General features: G+C 37.0%; 5 protein-coding genes across 5 annotated transcripts; 4 read left to right on the top strand and 1 right to left on the bottom strand. All coding sequences in view use genetic code 12, as the record gives it.

Annotated features, from left to right (window-relative positions):
- Positions 1 to 4,885: 4,885 nt before the first annotated feature.
- On the top strand, positions 4,886 to 7,840 carry PVL30_004213 (uncharacterized protein; the record flags this gene model as incomplete). The annotated part of the gene is made up of 1 exon (XM_001524474.2): positions 4,886 to 7,840. One exon carries the CDS (start codon positions 4,886 to 4,888, stop codon positions 7,838 to 7,840), a length of 2,955 nt encoding a protein of 984 aa, XP_001524524.2.
- A 2,048-nt stretch (positions 7,841 to 9,888) lies between these two features.
- On the top strand, positions 9,889 to 12,159 carry PVL30_004212 (uncharacterized protein; the record flags this gene model as incomplete). Its single annotated transcript, XM_001524472.2, has 1 exon — positions 9,889 to 12,159. One exon carries the CDS (start codon positions 9,889 to 9,891, stop codon positions 12,157 to 12,159), a length of 2,271 nt encoding a protein of 756 aa, XP_001524522.2.
- A 303-nt stretch (positions 12,160 to 12,462) lies between these two features.
- RRI1 (COP9 signalosome catalytic subunit rri1) lies at positions 12,463 to 14,691 on the top strand (the record flags this gene model as incomplete). Its single annotated transcript, XM_001524471.2, has 1 exon — positions 12,463 to 14,691. One exon carries the CDS (start codon positions 12,463 to 12,465, stop codon positions 14,689 to 14,691), a length of 2,229 nt encoding a protein of 742 aa, XP_001524521.2.
- A 592-nt stretch (positions 14,692 to 15,283) lies between these two features.
- PVL30_004210 (uncharacterized protein) lies at positions 15,284 to 17,911 on the top strand (the record flags this gene model as incomplete). Its single annotated transcript, XM_001524470.2, has 1 exon — positions 15,284 to 17,911. The coding sequence occupies one exon, from the start codon at positions 15,284 to 15,286 to the stop codon at positions 17,909 to 17,911; it is 2,628 nt and encodes an 875-aa protein (XP_001524520.2).
- Positions 17,912 to 19,286: 1,375 nt separating this feature from the next.
- Positions 19,287 to 20,102, bottom strand: PVL30_004209 (uncharacterized protein; the record flags this gene model as incomplete). The annotated part of the gene is made up of 1 exon (XM_001524469.2): positions 19,287 to 20,102. The coding sequence occupies one exon, from the start codon at positions 20,100 to 20,102 to the stop codon at positions 19,287 to 19,289; it is 816 nt and encodes a 271-aa protein (XP_001524519.2).
- Positions 20,103 to 21,584: the final 1,482 nt, after the last annotated feature.

Genomic DNA, 21,584 nt, shown 5'->3' with positions numbered 1-21,584 from the left:
AGTGTTCTGCTGATCACAAAATTTCATCTAGATGAATCGATACAGGTAATTTTCATGACCAACAACACAAAAGCTATAGAAGGAAATGGAAAGTGTGCTGTGATGGATTGCAATTGCAAATACTGTTATTGGTGCTGTTATCTTGTTTCTTTTTTTTTTTATTGCTCTCTCTCTTTTTCTTTTCTTTTTTTTTGTTTGGTGTTTTCCGTTTCCAATTTGAATTTTAAACTAAAATTAGAAACATACGGATTGGGTTGTTAATTGTCAAATTTGGGCAAAAAAAAAAGAAAAGAAAAGAAAAGGATCTTCCAGAGATTTGTTGTTGTTGTTGTGGTTGTTTCTCAGTTTTTGTGTGGAAACATGAAACAGAAGGGAATGGTGTAAGATGCGGTTGTTTCAACTGCATTAGATTACAAGTAGAAATGGAGGACAAGGAACGAAATGAAGAGTTACACGTGGCTTTCAAAACGTTGAAGATAACAATTGCCAATGAGAAACAAGAAAAATTGAACAAAGAGAAAGAGAAAAGAAAAGAGAAAAAAAACAGACAATTATGAGGTGGTGGATTGCATGCAAGTTTTGATCAGTCACAAACTTGGCAACCATAGCTGTGTCGGGGGTGGTTGCAGCAGCTTTCTTGATTGGGTCAAAATTGTCTTGAAATAGAAGAAAAAAAACAGATAGAAAAGGCATGCGTTGGTAATTGATGTACTCAATTGATAAGGAAAACAATTGAGGAACAGGAGCCAGAGGTGCTGTAATGGATTGTATGCAGCGTTGACCAGTCATGAATATCTTGTTCAAAACAATATCAATTGGAGTTTCTTTTACTTTTTCCAATGGGGAAGAAATTGAATTGAGATAAATATCGCGTATTGGTGTTTGTTTGTTTGTTTTTCTATTTTTTTCTTCTTTCTTCTTTTTTTCTGAAATAAAGGGTGGAGAGAACAATGAGAAATGAAGAATGTAGAATTGAAAAGATGAGATAAAGGGAAGAAGGACAAGGTGTGCAATAAGGCAAACAAGTAATAAAACAATATGGTATGAGGTTTGAAGAATTGAGGTGGTGATTTTGCACAACCAGTTGAATTCCATTGCTGTTTTTTTTTTCTCCTCTTTCAATTTCATTACTATGTCTTTTATTGTTATTGTTACTTCCAGTAGTAGTATCACTACTACTACTATTATTATCATTGGTATAAGAAGAATAATAATAATAATTATTGTTTTTTTTCTTGTTATTACTATTGATATTGCTGCTGTAACCACTCATGTCATTGCACTTGAGGTGCTTAATCAGGTTGAGATTGTACAAAACAGGAAAAGTGGAGAAATTTGTCTCTCTAGAAGCTTCATAGGGTATATACTCAATTACGAATATGGCTAATGGTGAATTTTTCCAATAGTTTTAAAAATATATAATAAATAAAATCAAAATACAACAGCCAAGTTCTCAACATTTTATCAAAAAGTTAAAAAAAAAAAGTTTTCAATGCATTGTGACAGTTACGCAAAACAAACAAACATAGAAGCAACAACGAAATGGAACCATCCACCAGATGTATTACAAAAGCGGGTTTACACAACAATTTATTCCTAATTGGATTCTACACTTGCACCCTAATTGCATTATTTCTTCCCCCCCCCCTCCGTCCATTCAAGAGCGCTGCCGCTCCATAGGGTTTGCATTTTTTTCCTTTTCTTCCTCCTTTTCTTCTTCTTCTTCTGTTTGTTTCACCTTGTTTTTTCCTAATCTTTTTCTTCTATATCCAATTGGTAAACAAAGATCGGCAGTCAGGTGGTTCTTACGCGTAAACACAGTCCATCGTCTGACGAATGGATTTGAAAAGATTAAGGCAAAAGTAAAAATAAAAATAAAATTATAAAATAAAATAAAAGAACAAATTCTGGTTCGATGTTTGGGGCTTAAACATGAATGAATGTGTGTCAACCAGTTTCTTTTAATTTTTTTTTTTTTTTTAAAAATTTTATTATTTAGAAGGTGTGCATATCGTCTATGGAATTTCAAAAAAATTGTAAATGTTGTTCAATATATTTTGGATTCAAATATTTATTTATACCAGTTTGCAGATACTAAGGGAATGTTGGGAAGAGGTCAAGTTCAACATCTTCTTCAAAGTATTCTTACAAGACTAAGGTTTGTGTGACTGTCTAGATCGAGTAGCAACATAGTAAGAGATATACCCTAAATGGGGTGAAGATGTAAAAGAATGTTATATACATATATATATATATATATATGTATATATATGTATTTTACAAAAAAACATAGAAAAGAAGAGGCTCCAAAAGAAGAAAAGGGTTTCACCGTTTACAGTTTTATTAGACGAGGGTGGGAGAGACCCTGGTCGACAAGTGCGAAATTTCAATTTACGAACTGATTCGCGGCACTAGGCTTAACGAACTTACATAACCTTTTAAAACGCGTTTCAATTTCCTCTTTTCCTTTAATTTCCTTCCGTCTCTTCCCTCTCTCAAAAAAAAAATGAAGTCCAAATTCAAGAAAGCAAAACAAGTAATTAAATCAATAAGGAAGGACTTATTGTTATTTTGGTAAATTCTACTTTTGGGTGCTTTTTTTCTTTTCTTTTTTCTTTTCTTTTTTTTTCTTTTGTTGTGTCTTATTGCTGATGTTCATTTTCCAACTAATAGTTCCATAAGAGTATTGTTGAACAATCCAATCTTGTCCTGAAAATCCCTAAAGAGCCTCAAGAGCCTGAAAATCCCAAGGATCCGTTGAATCTATTGTAAAGGAAAAGAAAATAATAAAAGGCAAAGATCTAGATCTCAAGAATTGGAACTGTTTACAAAGCTAAGCAGTATTGAGGCTAGTTTTCTCTCCCCCCTCCCCTCTCTCTCCCATATGACTTTAGCTCAGTATTCTTGCCTCTCTGCATTTTGTATATATCTCGATTGAAGTTGGTGGATTGGCAAAAAATTGAAATTAGAATCGTTTCATTCTTTGTTTTGTATTGTATTGTATTGTTTCGTTTAGTTCTGTTTAGTTTTGTTTCGTTTACTGTCGTTTTTGTGCCACCCCTTTTTTTCCTCTTTTTTTTTTTCGTTTTCCTTCAGGGTAAGCGGTACCTCTCAGGGCAGGGCCACAACAAATTTCAAGGGTTCCGCCAAGAATATGTATTGTATGCTGGTTGCTTCTTGCGTCTTCCTTTTAATTTTTTATTATTATTTCTTTTTTTTGGGGGGGGGGGGGGGGGGGGAGGGGTGGACGGAATATTGTGGACGAGCGAGAGACACAAAAAAAGAGACAAAGAATGAATGAATGAAAAGACAGGCATGCGACAAAGGGATGGAAAGGGTTCTCTGTTCTGTTCCAGTTTTTTTTTGGATGCAGTCTATGTCCGTCGAGACCCTTTTTTTTTAATATTTTATTTTCACCAAATTGGGATAGAACGTTTCGAGCCCTCGTTTCAGGTTCTGTTTTGTTCTGTTCCTTTTTTTTTTTCACCGTCTAATGCAGTTATGAAACAAAAACAAAGAAAGAAAAAGAAGAAGAAGAAGAAGACACAGAACACAAACCAAAACACCAACACAAGAGAGAAGTAAGAGAGCAAAATATAGAACTAAAAGCAAACAAACAAGCAAACAATAAGAAATTCATAGAAAAGGTTTATCAAACTTTAGAATTTCACAATACAACGTTTGCACTAAATTTGGATTTATAATAGGAAAGGAAGCTCAGTTACGAAAGCAATAGACAAAAACTGATACACAAAAAATAAGAAGAGAGAGCTTTAATGAAATACTCTCCTTCTTTCGTTAAAACTTCGCTTGGGTATGAAATTAAGCGAAGGAAATCATATTGTGATCGCCGGTACTTGCTTTCTTGCCATGTATTTTATTTCTTCCCCCCCTCCCCTCCATCCTTTTGAATAAACTTCATTGAATTGCACTTTAACCAAAAATGTTTTTCTTTTTTTCACTGTTATTGATTGAGGAGATGAATGTATGTTAATCTTCATCCCCCTTTTTTTTCTTTATTTTGTCTCTCTCTATTATTTTCTACAGCTGGTGCATTATTTACCCCTACTAACCCAATGGTATTACAGTTCTGGTTCTGGTTTTGTTTCTGGTTTTGAGTACATATTCAACTATGCTTTGTTTAAGGTTACAAACCACTACACATGCACCCTGATGCCCCAGAAAATGTATCAAAAAAAGTAAAAATCAGGTCTTTCTAGAATTCAGGTGTTGCCTTGTTTCTTTCTTTTTCTTTTCTTTTCCAATATTATTATTATTTCAAAGGCAGTTTGCTCAACTCAAAAATTGCAGCCGGTATGTTTTATCGTCAATTCCAGCCTACAACCGCTTTGCAGAAGGCTAAACAATCATATTTAGATATTTTGCAACTTTTCACAAACCCAAGACAAATTACAAGCTCTTACAACGCGTGAAAAAGTTTATGTTTACATTAATGTTCACGTATATGTTCAATTTCATGTTTCTGTTTGAGAAACAAAAAAATGCGTTGCTTGTCATGCTACTGCTGCTGCTGCTGCTGTTGCAGTTGTTGCAGTTGTTGTTGTTGTTGTTTTTTCCCATTTCTCTCAATCATTTCACCATTCTCCTCCCGTATGCACAGAAACATCTTGATGAATAATGCAGCTATGTCGATTCACCTCCTATTGATGCTATTTCAGATTTTTTATTCTCTCTTTCTCTTCCCTCTCCCTCAACCAAAACTGATTGAAAAATTGGACTATAAAGAGACCTGCTGTCGCCCCCTCCCTCCATCCCACTCAACTATCAGGTTTCTTTCTTTTTTTTTTTTATATATCTTCCTCTTCTTCTTCTTTAAAAAACAACAACAACAATAATAACTTCAAAGACATTCGCTTAATCAAAGATGAAGTTATCACTCGCACTGTTGACAGCCATTGCTGTTCTTCTTAGCTCTACCGACGCTACTTTTTGCCTTTTGGATGATTCTTTATTCAAAGATGTTGTTCCCAAGACGGTTAAACCACAATGTACACCTGACCAATTGTACTACGACCCAAGCTCATCAGGTGTTTCCAAAAGAACATATGGCACCTCAAACTTTAATGCCGCTTTCGTTGTTTCAAATGCCCAGAAAAATAGTGATGGTACATACAATGTTGTTGGTAACTTCCAGTGTGACCAAGCTGATCAATTGAACCAATACTTTGCCAAAAGTGTTAAAGGATTGTCATTGCAAGGTACCGGTTGTAAAGACATCAAATTGTTCGGTGCTGATTGTGATAAACCAGTTGAAAACCCATTCAAATGGGCTGCTAACTTCCAAGTCCAGGCAGAGATTGTCAAGGGTAAGTGTTGTATCCCAAAGTCTCTCCAAATTGTTACCAACTTTGATGAGGGTTGTTCCGAATGGTCTTCTTTGAAGCAAAAGTTTGGTAGTGCTTCAATCAGCTACAAGGTTAGTACTATTGTTAATGGTATCAAAACCTTTGATGCTAGCAGTGTTTTCAACAGCCAATTGTCTCTCTTCAAGAGAGAAGAAGAAGCTGATGTTTTAGATGATATTAGCGGAACATCAACTTACGACAAGAGAACTTTGGGTCTCTTGTCCGATTTGTTGGACAAAGTCACAAAGGGTTCAAAGAATTGTGAAATTAAACAATTCTGTTGGGACTGTGAGTGTCCAGGAACCTCCACTGAATCTACTGGTTCAAGCACTGTTCCCCCAACTACATCATGTCCACCACCAGTTTCATCATCAATCCCACCGGTTTCGTCATCTGTTCCACCAGTTTCGTCATCTGTTCCACCGGTTTCGTCATCTGTTCCACCAGTTTCATCCTCAGCTCCACCAGTTTCATCCTCAGCTCCACCAGTTTCATCATCTGTTCCACCAGTTTCATCATCAATCCCACCAGTTTCATCATCTGTTCCACCAGTTTCATCATCAATCCCACCAGTTTCATCATCTGTTCCACCAGTTTCATCATCTGTTCCACCAGTTTCGTCATCTGTTCCACCAGTTTCGTCATCTGTTCCACCAGTTTCGTCATCTGTTCCACCAGTTTCGTCATCTGTTCCACCAGTTTCGTCATCTGTTCCACCAGTTTCGTCATCTGTTCCACCAGTTTCGTCATCAACTCCAGTTAAGTCCACCCCAGTTGAATCATCTCCAGTTAAGTCCACTCCAGTTGAGTCTTCTCCAGTTGAGTCTTCTCCAGTTGAATCTTCTCCAGTTAAGTCCACTCCAGTTGAGTCTTCTCCAGTCGAGTCTTCTCCAGTTGAATCTTCTCCAGTTGAATCTTCCCCAGTTGAATCTTCTCCAGTTGAGTCCACTCCAGTCGAGTCTTCTCCAGTTGAATCAACACCAGTTGAGTCCACACCAGTTGAATCTTCTCCAGTTAAGTCCACTCCAGTTGAATCTTCTCCAGTTAAGTCCACTCCAGTTGAATCTTCTCCAGTTAAGTCCACTCCAGTTGAATCTTCTCCAGTTAAGTCCACTCCAGTTGAATCTTCTCCAGTTGAATCTTCTCCAGTTGAGTCCACTCCAGTCGAGTCTTCTCCAGTTGAGTCTTCTCCAGTTAAATCCACCCCAGTTGAATCTTCTCCAGTTGAGTCCACTCCAGTCGAGTCTTCTCCCGTTGAGTCCACTCCAGTCGAGTCTTCTCCCGTTGAGTCTTCTCCAGTTGAGTCTTCAACTGCACCAGGTGAGTCCATCTCTACCTCTTTGGAAGGAACAGCATCTACCCTTTCTTCTGTACCACCAAAGACTGTTATTACACATTCAACCACCATTGTCACAGTAACATCATGTTCCGAGAATGCATGTTCGGAGCAAACTCACGTCACCGGTGTTACAGTCGTTACCGAAGATACAACAGTGTACACAACTTATTGTCCATTGACAGAAGAGGTTACTGCATCAACCGAGAAGACCCAACCAAGTGAAGAAGCCCCATCCTCAACCTCACCAGGTGCTCCAGAAAGTGAAGCTTCATCCGAGTCCGCAAAGACCTCACCAGGCGCTCCAGAAAGCGAAGCTTCATCCGAGTCCGCAAAGACCACACCAGAGACCACACCAATTGTTAAAACAGTTACTGCTCACTCAACTACTGAAATCACTTTAACGTCTTGTGCCAATGACGTTTGTTCAGAAGTCACCACCTCAACAGGTGTTGCAGTTGTTACTGAGGGAACTACTGTATACACAACATACTGCCCATTGACAGAGGAAGCAACAATCACTGTCCAACCTTCCAAGGAGGCCAACGAGGAATCAGCTCCAGGATCTGCCGTTGAAACCACATCCACAGCAATTGTACCACCAGCAGCAACAACTGAAGGGTCTGCTCCTGCTCCTGTTTCTGCTTCCTCTTCTTCTTCTGCCGAAGGTCCAAAGGGAACCACAACAACCACACCAGCTGAATGGTCCGAAGAAACTGTTGCTGCCGCATCATCTGAAGCACCAAAGAAGACCGCCACCGCTGAAAAGCCCGAATCCGAGGAGACTACTGTTGCTGCACCATCTAAAGGTTCCGAAGAAACTGCTGCTGCTTCTGTTGCTGCACCATCTAAAGGTTCCGAAGAAACTGCTGCTGCTTCTGCTGCTGCACCATCTGAAGCTTCAGAAGGAACTATTGTTGTCACTGAGGGAACCACCATCGTTACACAAACCTTGGGTTCTCATGGAACAGCTGTTGCCGCACAATCTGAAGCACCTCAGGGACCAACTGTTGCAGAACAATCATCTGTTTCATCATCACCATCAACCGAGGCAGTTTCTGCTTACGAAGGAGCAGGTAACACCGTCAGCTACTCATTCGGTACCGTTTTGATGGTTGCCGCAGCAATCTTGTTATAAATTACATGATACCATTCAATTTAGATTTCTTTCTTCACCAACAAACTTGAAATATTAGTTTGACAATTTCGGTCAATCCCTATTTTTGGGAGTTTTTTTTTTTTTGATTTTGATTTTGATTTTGATTTTTCCTTTTCGGTTGATTATACAACCATTTGTTCCTTATACCTTCATCATTTCGGTACGTGCGTTTCCGGTCTTTTACTTTTTTGCAAGCTATGGATACGCGAATGCTTAGTTTATTTCAACATATATATCTTTAATCTGGATACCATTTGGTCCCAATTAAATAAATGTTTTTAATTTCAATCGTTTTTGAATAATCGTAATGACTCTGGTTCACTTTAACGAGTGTAAACTTCGTTGTGTTGTTACTTTCCGCATTTTGAAGAACTGAAAAAAAAGTAAAAAAGATTTATTTTTCAGAAAGTTCAATTCAAGATTTTTATTCTGAGCAGAATTATTATACTGAAGAGCATGCTTATAATTTTTGTTTTTTCTTAAATGCTTTAATCGTTTTAATTGTTTCAATTGTTTTTAAATGTTTTGAATGTTTTGAATGGTTTCTATATATTTTCATCCGCCTTTTATTTTCGCTTTTTGATGATCGCAGATTTAGTTGAGGTTTTTAATAAAAGTGATCTTTTAGCTGAATGTCTCAACATGCTTTTAGGCTTAAGCAATCTTTGTAAGAAAGGATAGGCCTATCTCAAGATCAGATATGGGGCAAATTTTTTCAGGACATCTTTTATAACAAAGATAGTGAAGAAAATTATACATCTGAATTACACAAACATTGAACGACAAGCGTCACCAACCCCAACAGCAGCAACCCCAGCAGCAGCAGCAGCACCAGCACCACCAATAATACATTTGCGAGAGAGGCATGCACCAATCATATTATAATAATGTTTTCCTTTTCTTTTTTTTTTTTTAATTCTTTCCGCGAGCGTCAATTGCTTATGCTTTACGTTGGATTCACTTAAATAAGCTTCAACTGTGATTTCGTCAAACAAATGCAAGAGGTATACACGTGAAACAGAGAAGGATCTTATCAAGAAACATCATCACTTTCCATGCCACAAGATTGGCAATATTTTAAAATGTATAGGATGGTGTATATATTGTGTCAAAGGAAAACTAATCGGGTAGATTTCATTACGAATTGAAACTGATTTTTGAGTTTTTCAAAAAAAAAAAGAAGGAAAGTAAAAAATAAAACAAAACAACAAAAAGCATTACGATGGTCATACCATACCACATAGGATCCATACAAAATCTACCTCAAAATGAGTCGTGTAAGATTTCTCCCCTAGACGAAATAATGTTTCAATTTGCTATCCAAGAACTATATCAAGACAATTGCAATATTCAGACAGAATGTCTTGAGCATAATAAGAAGAGGACCCGAGATAACCGGAAATCAAAAGTTCAATCTACGAAAATGGTTTTTTTGAAGTCTAGTTCAAGCTCAAATAAAGTGCCAACCAAGTACAAAGTTTTTGTTTACTGTTTTGATATTGATTCTTTGTCTATTTTTTTTTTTTTTTTTTTTAAAATCTTTGGTCAATCAGTCGACGGAGTAGAACTTTGAAGATGTGATTTATTGTTTTTCATCAGCTTTTCCTTTATCACATGTTTAATTTTGTTCCTGGAAGAGATTAAATGCTTTGATGATTTGAGCAGCATTTTACTTCTTTCATGTCTTTCCTCCTTTTCTTGGTTCTTTAGTTTTTATTTTATTTCTTCTATTCATCTCCTTTGTTGTTCTCTTTAGTTGTTTTGGATCCTGTGGTATTACTTTTTATTTTTTTATTTTTTTATTTTTTTATTTTTTTATTTTTTTATTTTTTTATTTAAATTTTTTCTTTTAATTTTTTAATTATTTTTTATACAAAAAATCTTTTGCAACCAAATTTACAAATTTACATCTATTCAGCACCACAAGTCGGAGGAGGAATAAATACACTTTACCTTAGGTGTCTAATCTCCATTGATTAAGTAGCTTGGAAAGTCCCTTTTACTTTAAAACTATTTCGCTGACTGCAATGACGAAGAAGGTGGATTATTCCGTATTGAGAGATCTATTACATTCTAGTGCAACTTCGGCCTCAAGTGATTCTGACTATAGTGATAATATGAACTTGAGCAATGGAAAGGAATCTTTGGTTTTGATGCATGAGAACTTGAATTCGTTGTATTCAACTGCTTGGGAGACAAAGAGAGCGACGACTTTATCATCAATAACGGACCACGATGATGATGACGATAACGATGGCGATGATGATGTCGATGGCGAACGCGGTAGTATTGCAGCAAAGACTAGCGTCAATTTCAAAAAGGATAATGCTCTGGTATATGATCAAGAAGAAGAAGAAGAAGAAGAAGATCAACAACAACAACAACAACAAGATGGACAAAACTGCATTTTGGATGAAAAGAAAATAGAGCTTGAAGAAAAAGAGGAAAAAGATGCAGAAGAGCATGAAGAAAAGGAATTTGAACATAATAATTGTAATGGTGATGATCAGGACGAAAAAGAGCCTTCTCTGTTGACGCATGGTGATTGTAAGAAAACTGCTACAGAGAAAACAGTATTTGTTAGAGGGCGCCCAGCTGCTTGTGTATTTGTTGCTAGCTTGAGATCAAACATGACCGATGATGATTTGTGCATTTCCGTAACTGATCATTTCAAACAATGGGGTCCCTTGGCTACTGTTAAGGTTTTGAGAGATACTAGTAACCGCCCTTACGCTTTTGTGCAATATTTATCGGAACAAAATTCGAAGCTTGCCATAAAAATGGCACACAACTCTATTTTAAATGGAAGAAGTATAAGATGCGAGGCAGCCAAGGTTAATCGTACTTTGTTTTTTACGGCTCGTTCGTTTCTAACTGAAGATGTTGTAAAGAGGATTATGTCTCGTTTCGGCGAAATTGAGGAGTTGATTCCAAGCAACATCCGTGGCCAAATTTTTACCCATTCACCTTTTGGTAGAGGTCACAGGAACTGGTTTTGCAAATTTGTTTATCGCGATGACGCCATAAAGGCGTTTGCTAGCTTGACTGAAGAAGGTGCATATAATGTTGATTGGGCAAAAAATGTAGACGGGAGTAACCAAAGAACCACACAATTTTCAATAGCCCACGTTGAGAATGAACATGACGACCCTGATATGGAGCTCAAAGTAAAGTTTGACAAACTCTCAGTTTTTGTTGGCCAATTGAGCCCCAATGTCACTGAAGTTGAGTTGAGGAAAAGATTTGAGAGACACGGTGAGATTACAGTTTTAAACTTAATCAAAAAAATAAACAACACATTTGCATTTATTCTGTTCAAAGACGAGTCTAGTGCTGCAAGTTCAGTTGAGGCCGAGAACCACTCGATGCTCTGCGGTAAGACAATGCATGTGCAATATCGTGAAGTTCAAATGCGTACAAAGAGCCTGAGGGGTGCTCATGTTGCATTAGCTCCGCCACCAATCAATATAAGTAAAAGATCGATGGGGAACAACGAAAAAAGTAGGCAATTTTTTTCCGGTGCTAAAACAAGGTTTACCAATTTTACACTGAGTGGACTCAGAGGTCGAGGCTTTAGGTTGCTAAAGGGAAGGGATGAACTGGAAAATGAGAATGAAGATGGGAAAGAGAAAGAGAGAGAAATAGAGAAAGGGGAAGGAATGGAGAAAGGAGGCAACAATTTACCAACTGTCCATGACCAAAAAAGTGGCAACCATATCTGTCAAGCTTCTGACTTGAGTTTAAAAGATGTCAAAGAGCAGAAGGATATAGAAAAACTATACTTTGCTTCTCAATCCATAAATCTGGAAGTTAAGGTTAGTAACAAAAAAGTTAAAGAATCATTTGTTAAAGAGGAAAGAGCCACCACTGCAACACTGGACAATGTGAATACCGAAGATTACAAGTCGCCATTGCTTGGAATAGGAGGTGGAAATAGAGATGTGGGTACATTTGATACAGCGGCTAATTATATTGCACCGCCCACTAGTGGATTCCCTTTATTCTACTATGTTCCAGCAGAGAATGTTAATTTTGCCAACGCAAACGCTATTCATCCTCAATCACCGCCATTTTATGGAATATACCCCCAATATTTTCCTCCTCAGTCTGCATTCGATAGCTTGGGACTCAATAGAAGCACTTGTAGCGACTTTGCGCCAATGGCTAATGCCCAACAGCAGCAGCAGCAGCAGCAGCAATCACCAACCCCACTACCACCACCACCACATAATTTTGTCATGCCAAATTTTATCTACTATCCAAATGACGCAGAGGTTTTTTATCGCAATAAAAAATAATCTCAATATTGCTTGCTATAAGCATCGCATTGCTTCAAATTAATATGTTTTAGCTATCTAATATATTTGGCGTGTATATTATTTTTTCGAAAATTTCAAGTTTTCTACTCTATGTATTTCATAGTCATAGTTTCTTTTTTAGGTAGTGAATGCGCTTTCGGTAATTTAACAGTCCCTTACACACACCAACCCCCCCTCTTTCATTTTTCCATTTCCTTCCCAGCATTCAACGTTCCTTGTAACTTTTTGAAGTCACAATATAGATTATATCTACCATCCTATCCACCTTGTTTATGGAATAAAATGACAGGATACGACAAGTTGATAAATGCTTTGAGCATACAGAATGACTCCGATTACAACACATTGACTGGAAATAACAAAATCGACAAACAAGCAACAACAACAACAACAACGAGAACGACAACAACGCCAGCATCAACAATAGGGGAGGAAAAATCCAAGTCGGGTGACCCACGCTTTTCAACTACAGATGGTTTTCAACCCATTAATTCTGATTTGTACTCTCTTCCACCAATTAGTCCTACAATGGCTGCACAAAAGCCATGGAAAACCGATGCAAAGTATTTCAGCAAATGCAAGATTTCATCACTTGCCCTACTCAAAATGTGCGTTCATGCGCAAAGAGGAGGGTCAATTGAGGTAATGGGGATGTTGGTAGGTAAAGTAGTTGATAGAACCATTGTGGTAATGGACACTTATCGACTACCCGTGGAAGGAACTGAGACCAGAGTCAACGCGCAAGGAGAAGCTTACGAATATATGGTGCAATACTTGGATTTAAATAAAAAAGCAGGCGAGGGAAATTCAACAGAACAGGGACAGGGACAGAGACGGAAGAAGAGAGATGAAAACATTGTTGGATGGTACCATTCACACCCTGGGTATGGGTGCTGGCTTAGTGGGATAGATGTGAGTACACAAGCGTTAAACCAGAATTTCCAAGACCCATACTTGGCGATAGTTGTTGATCCTGTAAAGACCTTAAAACTGGGAAAGGTTGATATTGGTGCATTCCGTACATTGCCAGATGGCTATATGGAGAATGTATCAGGAACTACAGGTTTGGGTTCAGCATCAACTTCAGCTGTGTCAAAGTCATCAAAGTTACAAAGATTGCCCAAATCTAAGCGTGCTGAATTTGGAAGTCACGCAAATCAGTACTACTCGTTAGACGTGGAGATATTTGAGAGCCCATACGATCATGAAATGTTGCAGCTATTGGCAAACGATGATAATGCTGCATGGATGAAGTTAATTTCAGTTGATATAAAACCCGAGATAAAAGCTTTCAATACAGGAGATCTCAAATTTCTAAACTACTTGAGCAATTTCCAAGTTGTTGATGATGGAACAAGCCAAGACGAAGAAATTGTTGATATCATCAAAAAGCTTGAAAACCATGCAAAAAATAAAAATAGAGGCTTAATAGCTAACAATGTGTTGAAACAAGTGGGGTCAGATTTTGAGAATATAATGTACAGAAAATTACTTCAAGGGGATTCTAAAGAAAAAGAAGGGATTCGCACGCGCAGAGTACGAACTTATGAAGAGGCAGAACGAGAAGATCATGATGATGATGATGATGATGATGAAAACGATGAGTTGATGGATGAAAGTAATTTAGACAAAGGTGACCGCGAAGGAAAAGAATTGGGTCGAAATATTGGTTCAGACGATGATTATGATTATGATGATGATGATGATGATGATGATGATGATGATGATGATGACGATAATGATGAAAATGCAAAAACTCAAGATTCAGCTCAAACCGAAAATGAGGATGACGCCGATAATGGCGTTGACTATGACAATCGTTCTGGTGGTAACGACGAGTACATGAGCGACGAGGATGAAAGTCGTGCGAAAACCCCTAGATACCGTAGCCTTGGAAGACGTGGTTTGGTAAATTCGAGGAGATATCCTAGTTCCAGATCGCCACTGCGCTTAACCAGAGAAATGAAATTGAATAGAGAAACCCCCTTATCATCAACCTTGGCACCTGACAGATATCTATATGAACGTTTAGCCCGGCCAGGAAACGAATTCATGCCATTGGATCCATCACTAGTTCCCAATTCACGATTCTCACAATTCTTAGGTGATGTGAGATCACGTGGAAGACGGTTGTTGCATCATCAGTATCTGGCTCGAGAAGGCCCTATTTTTGAAAGAGTAACAGGTATGGAAGTTGATGGTGCATCAAGATACACCGAGGAGCCTCTGTACGGGTTGTCAATGCCACCTACATCCACAACAGCATCAGCATCGATTACTGGATCTGGTACACCTTATGCTTCATTACGAGGTTATCACAACTCGGCTGCTAATTCTACTACTGCTGCTGCTGCTGCTGCTGCCGCTAATACTAATACTACTACCACTACTACAACAGATCTGATGAAAAGAAATTATGGTTTACTTCTCCCAGTGCAAAATTTAGCTGCTAAGTGCATGTGCGAGTTAGTCAATATTGAAGCACAAGAAAAGTTATTGGAACAGGTATAACTTGAAATGGAAAGAAATGGAAAAAGTGTATTGGTTATAGTCTTAATCTTTGTTGTTGATATAGTTAATAAAGATGAGAAAAGTATTTCTTTTTGATTGTTTTGTCTGAAGTGCAAAAATAAAGCACCAACAAAAAAATAGAAAATAATTAATAAAAAAATAATAAAATTAATAAATAAATTAATAAATAAAAAAAAAAAGAAACTCAAGAAGAGCTGGAGAACCAAACAGCGAGAAATTGAAAATTGAATTAGTGATGAGGGGGGGATAACATAGACAAAAAAGATCGATTTCAGGCGTAAAAACTTTTAGACTCAAAAGACACTGAACAGCCATACTGTAGAAACAGCCAGTGTACAATACATACTCATAGTGTTCTACAGGCCTCTTGAAACGCGTCGAGATCTTCAAGCTTCGTTGCAAAAGACAATAAAGAAAAGAAAAGAAAAGAGGCAAAAAAACAACAACAACAACAACAACAACAACAACAACAACAACAACAACAACTCTGCACCAATTACACTCATCAACATCTCGCTACAAATATCATCTCAAAATAAATTGATATCACACGCATCTTAAATAAGGTTCTATGTACGCAGCACCAATACCAATACCACCACCAACACCTCCACCTTCATCGTCTTCCTCCTCATCTGGACCGCCATCGGAACCAAAAGTGTCGAATCCTATTGTGCATCACTTGAAAGGAAATAAGAAAAACAAGAAAAAGACAGATTCATCCAACTCTTCCTCTGCCACAACCACCAATCCCATTCTTCAACGATATCTCACAACACCCATAAATTTCAAGCCTGCAAAACGTCCTGAAAGTATATCTAGTATTGACAAATTACCTTCCTCCTATATTGTGCTATCAAAAAATAGTTTAAATAGAGATAATACGGAAAACGATAGCATGAAAACGAGAGGGAATAGCAATGGAACATTGTTAGGGAATGATAGTCCACAAAGCAAGAAGAAGAGCAATGTGAATAGACCAAAGTCATTGGCAGAGGCAGTTGCATCTTACAAGGGAAATAAGTATGAGCGTGCCAAGAGCCGAAAAAGGAAGCGGAAGTTGGAGGAACTTGTTCGCGAAGATCTGGACAATAAAGATGATCATGATGATTATGATGATGTTTATGATGATGATGATGATGATGATGATGATGATGATGATGATGATGATCGTGATGAAGATAACGAGAAGGAAGAATTTGGTGGAGAGCCTGGTTGGAAAACGCGTATGAACGGTGAAAATGTAGAAACGGGAGACAACAAGAGCCTAGGATCAATTTATAAACAACAGCAATTTAAACACCAGAAAGACGAGCACAATGGACAACCACCTTTAAAGAAGCCAAAAGGCATATGGGGCTCACTCAAGTCATTGTTTGGTTCAACTCCACCTGCATCAACTGATGGTGAAGATGGAGATGAAGACGTAGGTGAGGAGTACGTTGAAGGAGAAGACCTCGATATCGATGGTAGTGACCTGAACAGTTCCAAACATAAAAGTTTTGGACTTACGGAAATTGTTAAAAAAGTTACAGGTGGTCGTTGTGATGGCGAAGATTACGATAACGATTACGATAACGAAGACCTCTCCACCTCATCATCGTCGTCATCTGCAGGTGAAGTATATGATGAGAATTCACCATTCACAGGTTTCAGCGAGGCGGAGAAAAGCGACGCCAATCAGAGTGAGAGGGATGATTTAGAGGAAGAAGACATTGAGGAAAGTCTGGAAAATGAGGATGAAAGTGAAGATGTCGAATACAAAGATGACAATAGCGAAGATGAAGAAGACGAAAAGGATGAATTTTCACCTGGTTCAAGTTCTCAGGAACACTCACCAGATGTGGATGCAGATTTAAGCAAACTCAGAGCAGATTTAAAACTCGATGAATTGATCAATGGACTGGGCCGTGATGTTGCAGATAGCAACGTTGTTGATCAAGGAACAAAAGAAAGAAAAGACAAAGTAAGAGGAGAAGCCAATTTAGTAAACAACGCACTCAAAGCTGGAAAGAGAACCAGTGTTGGAATCAAAATTAACTCGACTCCGCCAACTTCACCAGAAGAATTTGCGGAAGATGGTGGTAAGATTGCATTTTATAATATTAACGAACTTGACCTGGACAGAGGCTCAAATGGATCCAAGAGGATATACAAGAACTGGAGGGGTGTCCAACAACAAACCAAAGGACCAATAGGGTTATTAAATCATGGTGTAACTTGTTATATGAACTCTGCTATACAATCACTTATCCACATCCCTGCCGTTCAACATTACTTGGACGAAATTTCACAGGGTAAAGTATCTAATCTCAAACCTCGCTCAGTGAGCCACGTTCTTGCTGAGTTATCACGTAAAATGTGGGCACCTAAAAACTCCAAAGCAATGTACATCAACCCCAAAAAGTTAATCCAACGGTTAGATGAGATCAATTGCATGATGAGTGAATGGCAGCAAGAGGATAGCCATGAATATTACATGAGTTTGATGTCACGACTCCAGGAGGATAGTACTCCAAAGGGTAAGAAGTTGAATGAGTCCATTATTTATGATATTTTTGGTGGATTGTTGAACCAAAAGATTACATGTTTGAGATGTGGAAATATCTCTATAACAAAGCAGGAATTTTATGATCTCTCGTTGGGGTTGAATAAAAGGAAGCTCCTCAATAATGGTGGATCAGGAGGTATGAGTAATGATATACCAGCTCTTTCTTCTTCCAAGTTTTCAATTGAAAAGTCGATTGCTGATTTCTTTTCAAATGAAACAATTAAAAAAACTGATGCAGACAAAAAGTCTGGATATTATTGTGAACAATGTCATGAGTTTACTCAAGCTAATAAGATCAGCAGCATCATTCGTGCACCAGAGACATTAACTGTGCATTTCAAGCGATTTAAATTCAATGGCAACTCTCTGTCCAAGGTCAAGCAATCTATTGGATATAGCAAATACCTTGATCTTTCAGCATATATGGAGCACGAGACAGACTCGGCGTATTATAGATTGATCTCAGTGATTGTGCATGAAGGAAGACTGATTAGTTCTGGACATTATATCACTCATGTTCTTCAACCCAATGGACAGAGCTGGGCTACGTATGATGATGAGTATATTAACCCTATCGAAGAGAGAAAGGCATTGAATGATCCAAATGCCTATGTCTTGGTGTATACGAAATTGACGCCTAAACACTAGCAAGGAGGTAATTGACTGGTATATGGTGATAGTTTTACAAAAAATCAAAAGAAGAAAGAACAAGAACAAGGAAAATAAAGAATTGATAGAAGCGAATGCTGAGAAGAGGATCGATAGAAGTCGATGATTAGTTGGAATGAGCATGAGTTGTTTTTAGTAATGATGACAGAACAATAATGTAGTAACAATACCTAAAAAATAATTAAAATAATAGTAACAACCAAAAAAAAAATACAATTATTAGTAAATGAAGTTGAAAATTACCAAGAATTTTAGCTTCTGTATAATACCAAAGAGGAACAATGCAAATACAGAAGATAAGATTTGCACAACACTAAGTTCTAGAGAATAGCAATTTGGATTTTTTGTTTTTTCCTTTTCTTCGTCGAGTAGGTCTTGATTCATATCAGAATTTTCTAAAAGTACTCTTTTACTCAATGATAGTTGTCATTGCAAGTAATAATATTCTAATATGGTAACAGATACATCTTACTACATCTAATTAATGTATCTCTTATCTTATCTATATATGAGAGATTCCTTATCTTCTTGTGTACAGTTGGTAGCGTTAATTGTCTTTGTCTTATCTGCCGCATTTTCTTTTTCTTTTCTCTTAACAAAATAGTATGGTAACAACACTAACAATAATATTACTAACAATAGTTTCTAATTATATTAAGAGAAGGGCAAGAAAAAAATAAATAAATTTTGAATTGCAAAATGTTACACAAAACTCCCGATAAGAAAGAACTGGAGATAAAAATACTTTTTTCGTACATGACCTAAGCTTGAATCTTATTATGAACAAGTGCTCAAACATGTGATTGTATATAAGTTAGAGCAAAAAGGAACCTTTCTAAGATTTAATGCCAAAGTCGATTGCACCAAAAGAAAAAAAAAAACACATAAAAATTAAAACATGTTTGTTGGACTCAGTTGATCAAGAGTTTTAAATGAAATGAAATATGTGTATTTCAACAAAGAAGAAACTTATAAAGTAATCATATATATATATATATGTATATATAAAAGTATATGTATAAAAGTAATTAGCTATAAAAAAAAGGAAATGATTGTAGTGGTGTATTATCCAACAATCAAAGAACTAGACCATGTAATTAATCAAAACTGAAAAACCAAAAATAAACTAAAGATAAACCAAACGTAAAACCAAACGTGAAACCAAGCTAGAAAAAAAAAATAATAACCAAAAAAATAATAAACCATGTAAGACAAGAACCAATTGGTTCGTCACAAACAAACAAGCAAATAACCAAACAGCTAAACAATTAAGACACACACACACATATTTATATATATATATATATATATGTATTTCTCAAAAGTTGCATTTGAACCAGTATTACGTGAGTATTTATGTATCGAGAAAAATATCGTCATTGTGATCTTCATGAATAGCCTCGTTTCCATCGGCAAAGTTCACTGCACTAGTAAACAACTCAACTTCTGAACTTCTATAGGGAAATCTGATCCTGTTGAAAAAACTTCCACCGTGTCCATTTGTATCACCGTTAGTAGGTGATGTCGATGAGGCGGAGAAAGAGGCAGAGGAGGAAGTAGATGCTGCAGAAACGGCTGAAGAACTAGATGAGGCTCTTCTGTTTTTTTTTAAATTCTTTGATGGATAGTGTGTTGAAATAATGTATTTAGGCCCATTAGTACCATCATGAGTCTCTTTAGTTTCCAGTTTGGCATCGATTATACAATCGTTAGCTTCAATTGAAATTGCAGAGCTATTGTGGCTTGAACTGTTACTGAATCTGCGGAATTTACTCTGCATTGCTTTCTCCTTTAATAGCTGTGTTGTAGATAAGTTATCACTAAACTTGATAAAGCTCTTTTCAATGACAAATTTCCCCTCTTTGTATGTTTCCGAGTATGAATATGACTTCTTGTAGTACCATCCCAATGTTTTTAAACATTGGTGACATTCGACTTTGTTGATCTTGTATGCGCCAGTCTTCATTTGCGTGTCTTCTGTTTTCGGGTTGATTTGAACATTTATGAGGTTATCCACGAGGTAAGCAGGCCCGGTCGAGCCGCTGAAATTGTCAGATAAAATCAAGTCCGAGAGACACAAGTGGCTAGAACAGCTTTTGCAAGTAATAATTTGTATGTCTGGAGAGTCGTATTTCGATGTTTCAAAGTAGTCGGTGCACTTTAACCCCATCTTGATGAACCTTGTCTTAATTTGTTTTAGTTTGTTCTAATTTGTTCTGTGTTGCGTTTACCTTGTCTACTCTGGCTAAAAAGAGATAAAAGTGTAGTTGATATACTATGGGTGTAATGCTTTTTCCTTGTTAAACTTGTGAAGGGGAGTAGTAATAGGGGTTGTAATTTTATTTGTAGTGTATTGGTATACTGTTCTGTGCAGTCTTTTGTGGGTTTTACTATGCAAAGTCTGTCTGTCTGTTTCTGTTTTTGTTTCTTTGTGTGTGTTTTCTTATTTGTTTCTTCACAGCCTTAATAGAAAATAGGGGGGAGGAAGGCAGGTGGGAAGGGGGAGGCTATATTTTGAAGTTGCTTTGAGTTGTTTGAATGGATAGTTGTGGGAGTAGTATTAATAGTGAAAGCAGAAGAAGGTAAAAGAGTAGTGCTTATGGTTTTTTTTTTGTTGTCTTGTAGTTATATATAGTAGTTGAAGATGGAGATGGTGTTGATTTGTAATGTTAAAAGAAAACAACAAATAATTTAACAATTAATTTAACAAAAAGTGAATAGAAAGGTAAATTGTGACTTTTGTTAGACTATGATGGTGGGAGAGGGGGAGGGAAACGGGGAAGAGGGTGTTGTGGGTGTTTCCTAGTTTGTGATTAGTGTGTCTCCTTGAGTTCTTTACTTGTCTTTAGTGGCAACACTAGCTGATAATGGGAGATTCTGTTGCTTGGGAATTGGCAGTGAGTTAAGTTGTACTTTCATGTACTTGGGAAACAAGAGACTAAAATATAGAAGGGATAAGAAATAAAGTGATTTGTGGAGCAAGAGAAAAAGAGGTTGAAACCAAAGAGGAGAGGGTAGAACAAAAAAAAAAAAAGACGAGGAAAGGCAAGCTTTTATATACCACATCAATAATAAAGAAGAAGAAGAAGAAGAAGAAGAAGAAGAAGATGATGATAGTAATGATAATAATTAGAAATAATTAGAAATAACAGTATTGGAATCAGTATCAGTATCAATAATACAGTTAAAAATATTAAAGTATTAAAAAAACCAATAAGGATAACTACAGCAGAGGCAAGTGATTTAAAATTATAGCCAATTTCAAACACACACACACACATATAAATACACACACACAACTGATGCTGCCACATAGTTACCCAATAAAGAATAAGTAGGAGCAACTCGGTCACTGTAGTAAGACACAAGTACCAAAATTATAAAGTAACATTCTTTAAATATACAAATTCAAATTCAGAAAAGAAAATAAAGGAACTGAGATAAAGACAGAGACAGAGATAAAGACAGAGATAGAGTACCAATAGTAAAGTGGCAGAGAGAGATTGATTGATTGAGCAAAAATTTTAGAAAAAGGTGGATTTCAGCATGCTACTATGAGTTGCATCTGCTGTTGCGCTACTTAAAACAAAAAGAGACAAAAAAGAAAAGAGACAACAGCAAAGTAAAAACAATGCTGAAGAAGAAGAAGAAG

The sequence above is a fragment of the Lodderomyces elongisporus genome, chromosome 5 (genome assembly GCF_030384665.1).
Source record: "Lodderomyces elongisporus chromosome 5, complete sequence".
Lineage (NCBI taxonomy): Eukaryota > Fungi > Ascomycota > Pichiomycetes > Serinales > Debaryomycetaceae > Lodderomyces > Lodderomyces elongisporus.
Note: the sequence above shows the minus strand (reverse complement) of the source record. Positions and strands in the feature narration are given on the sequence as shown.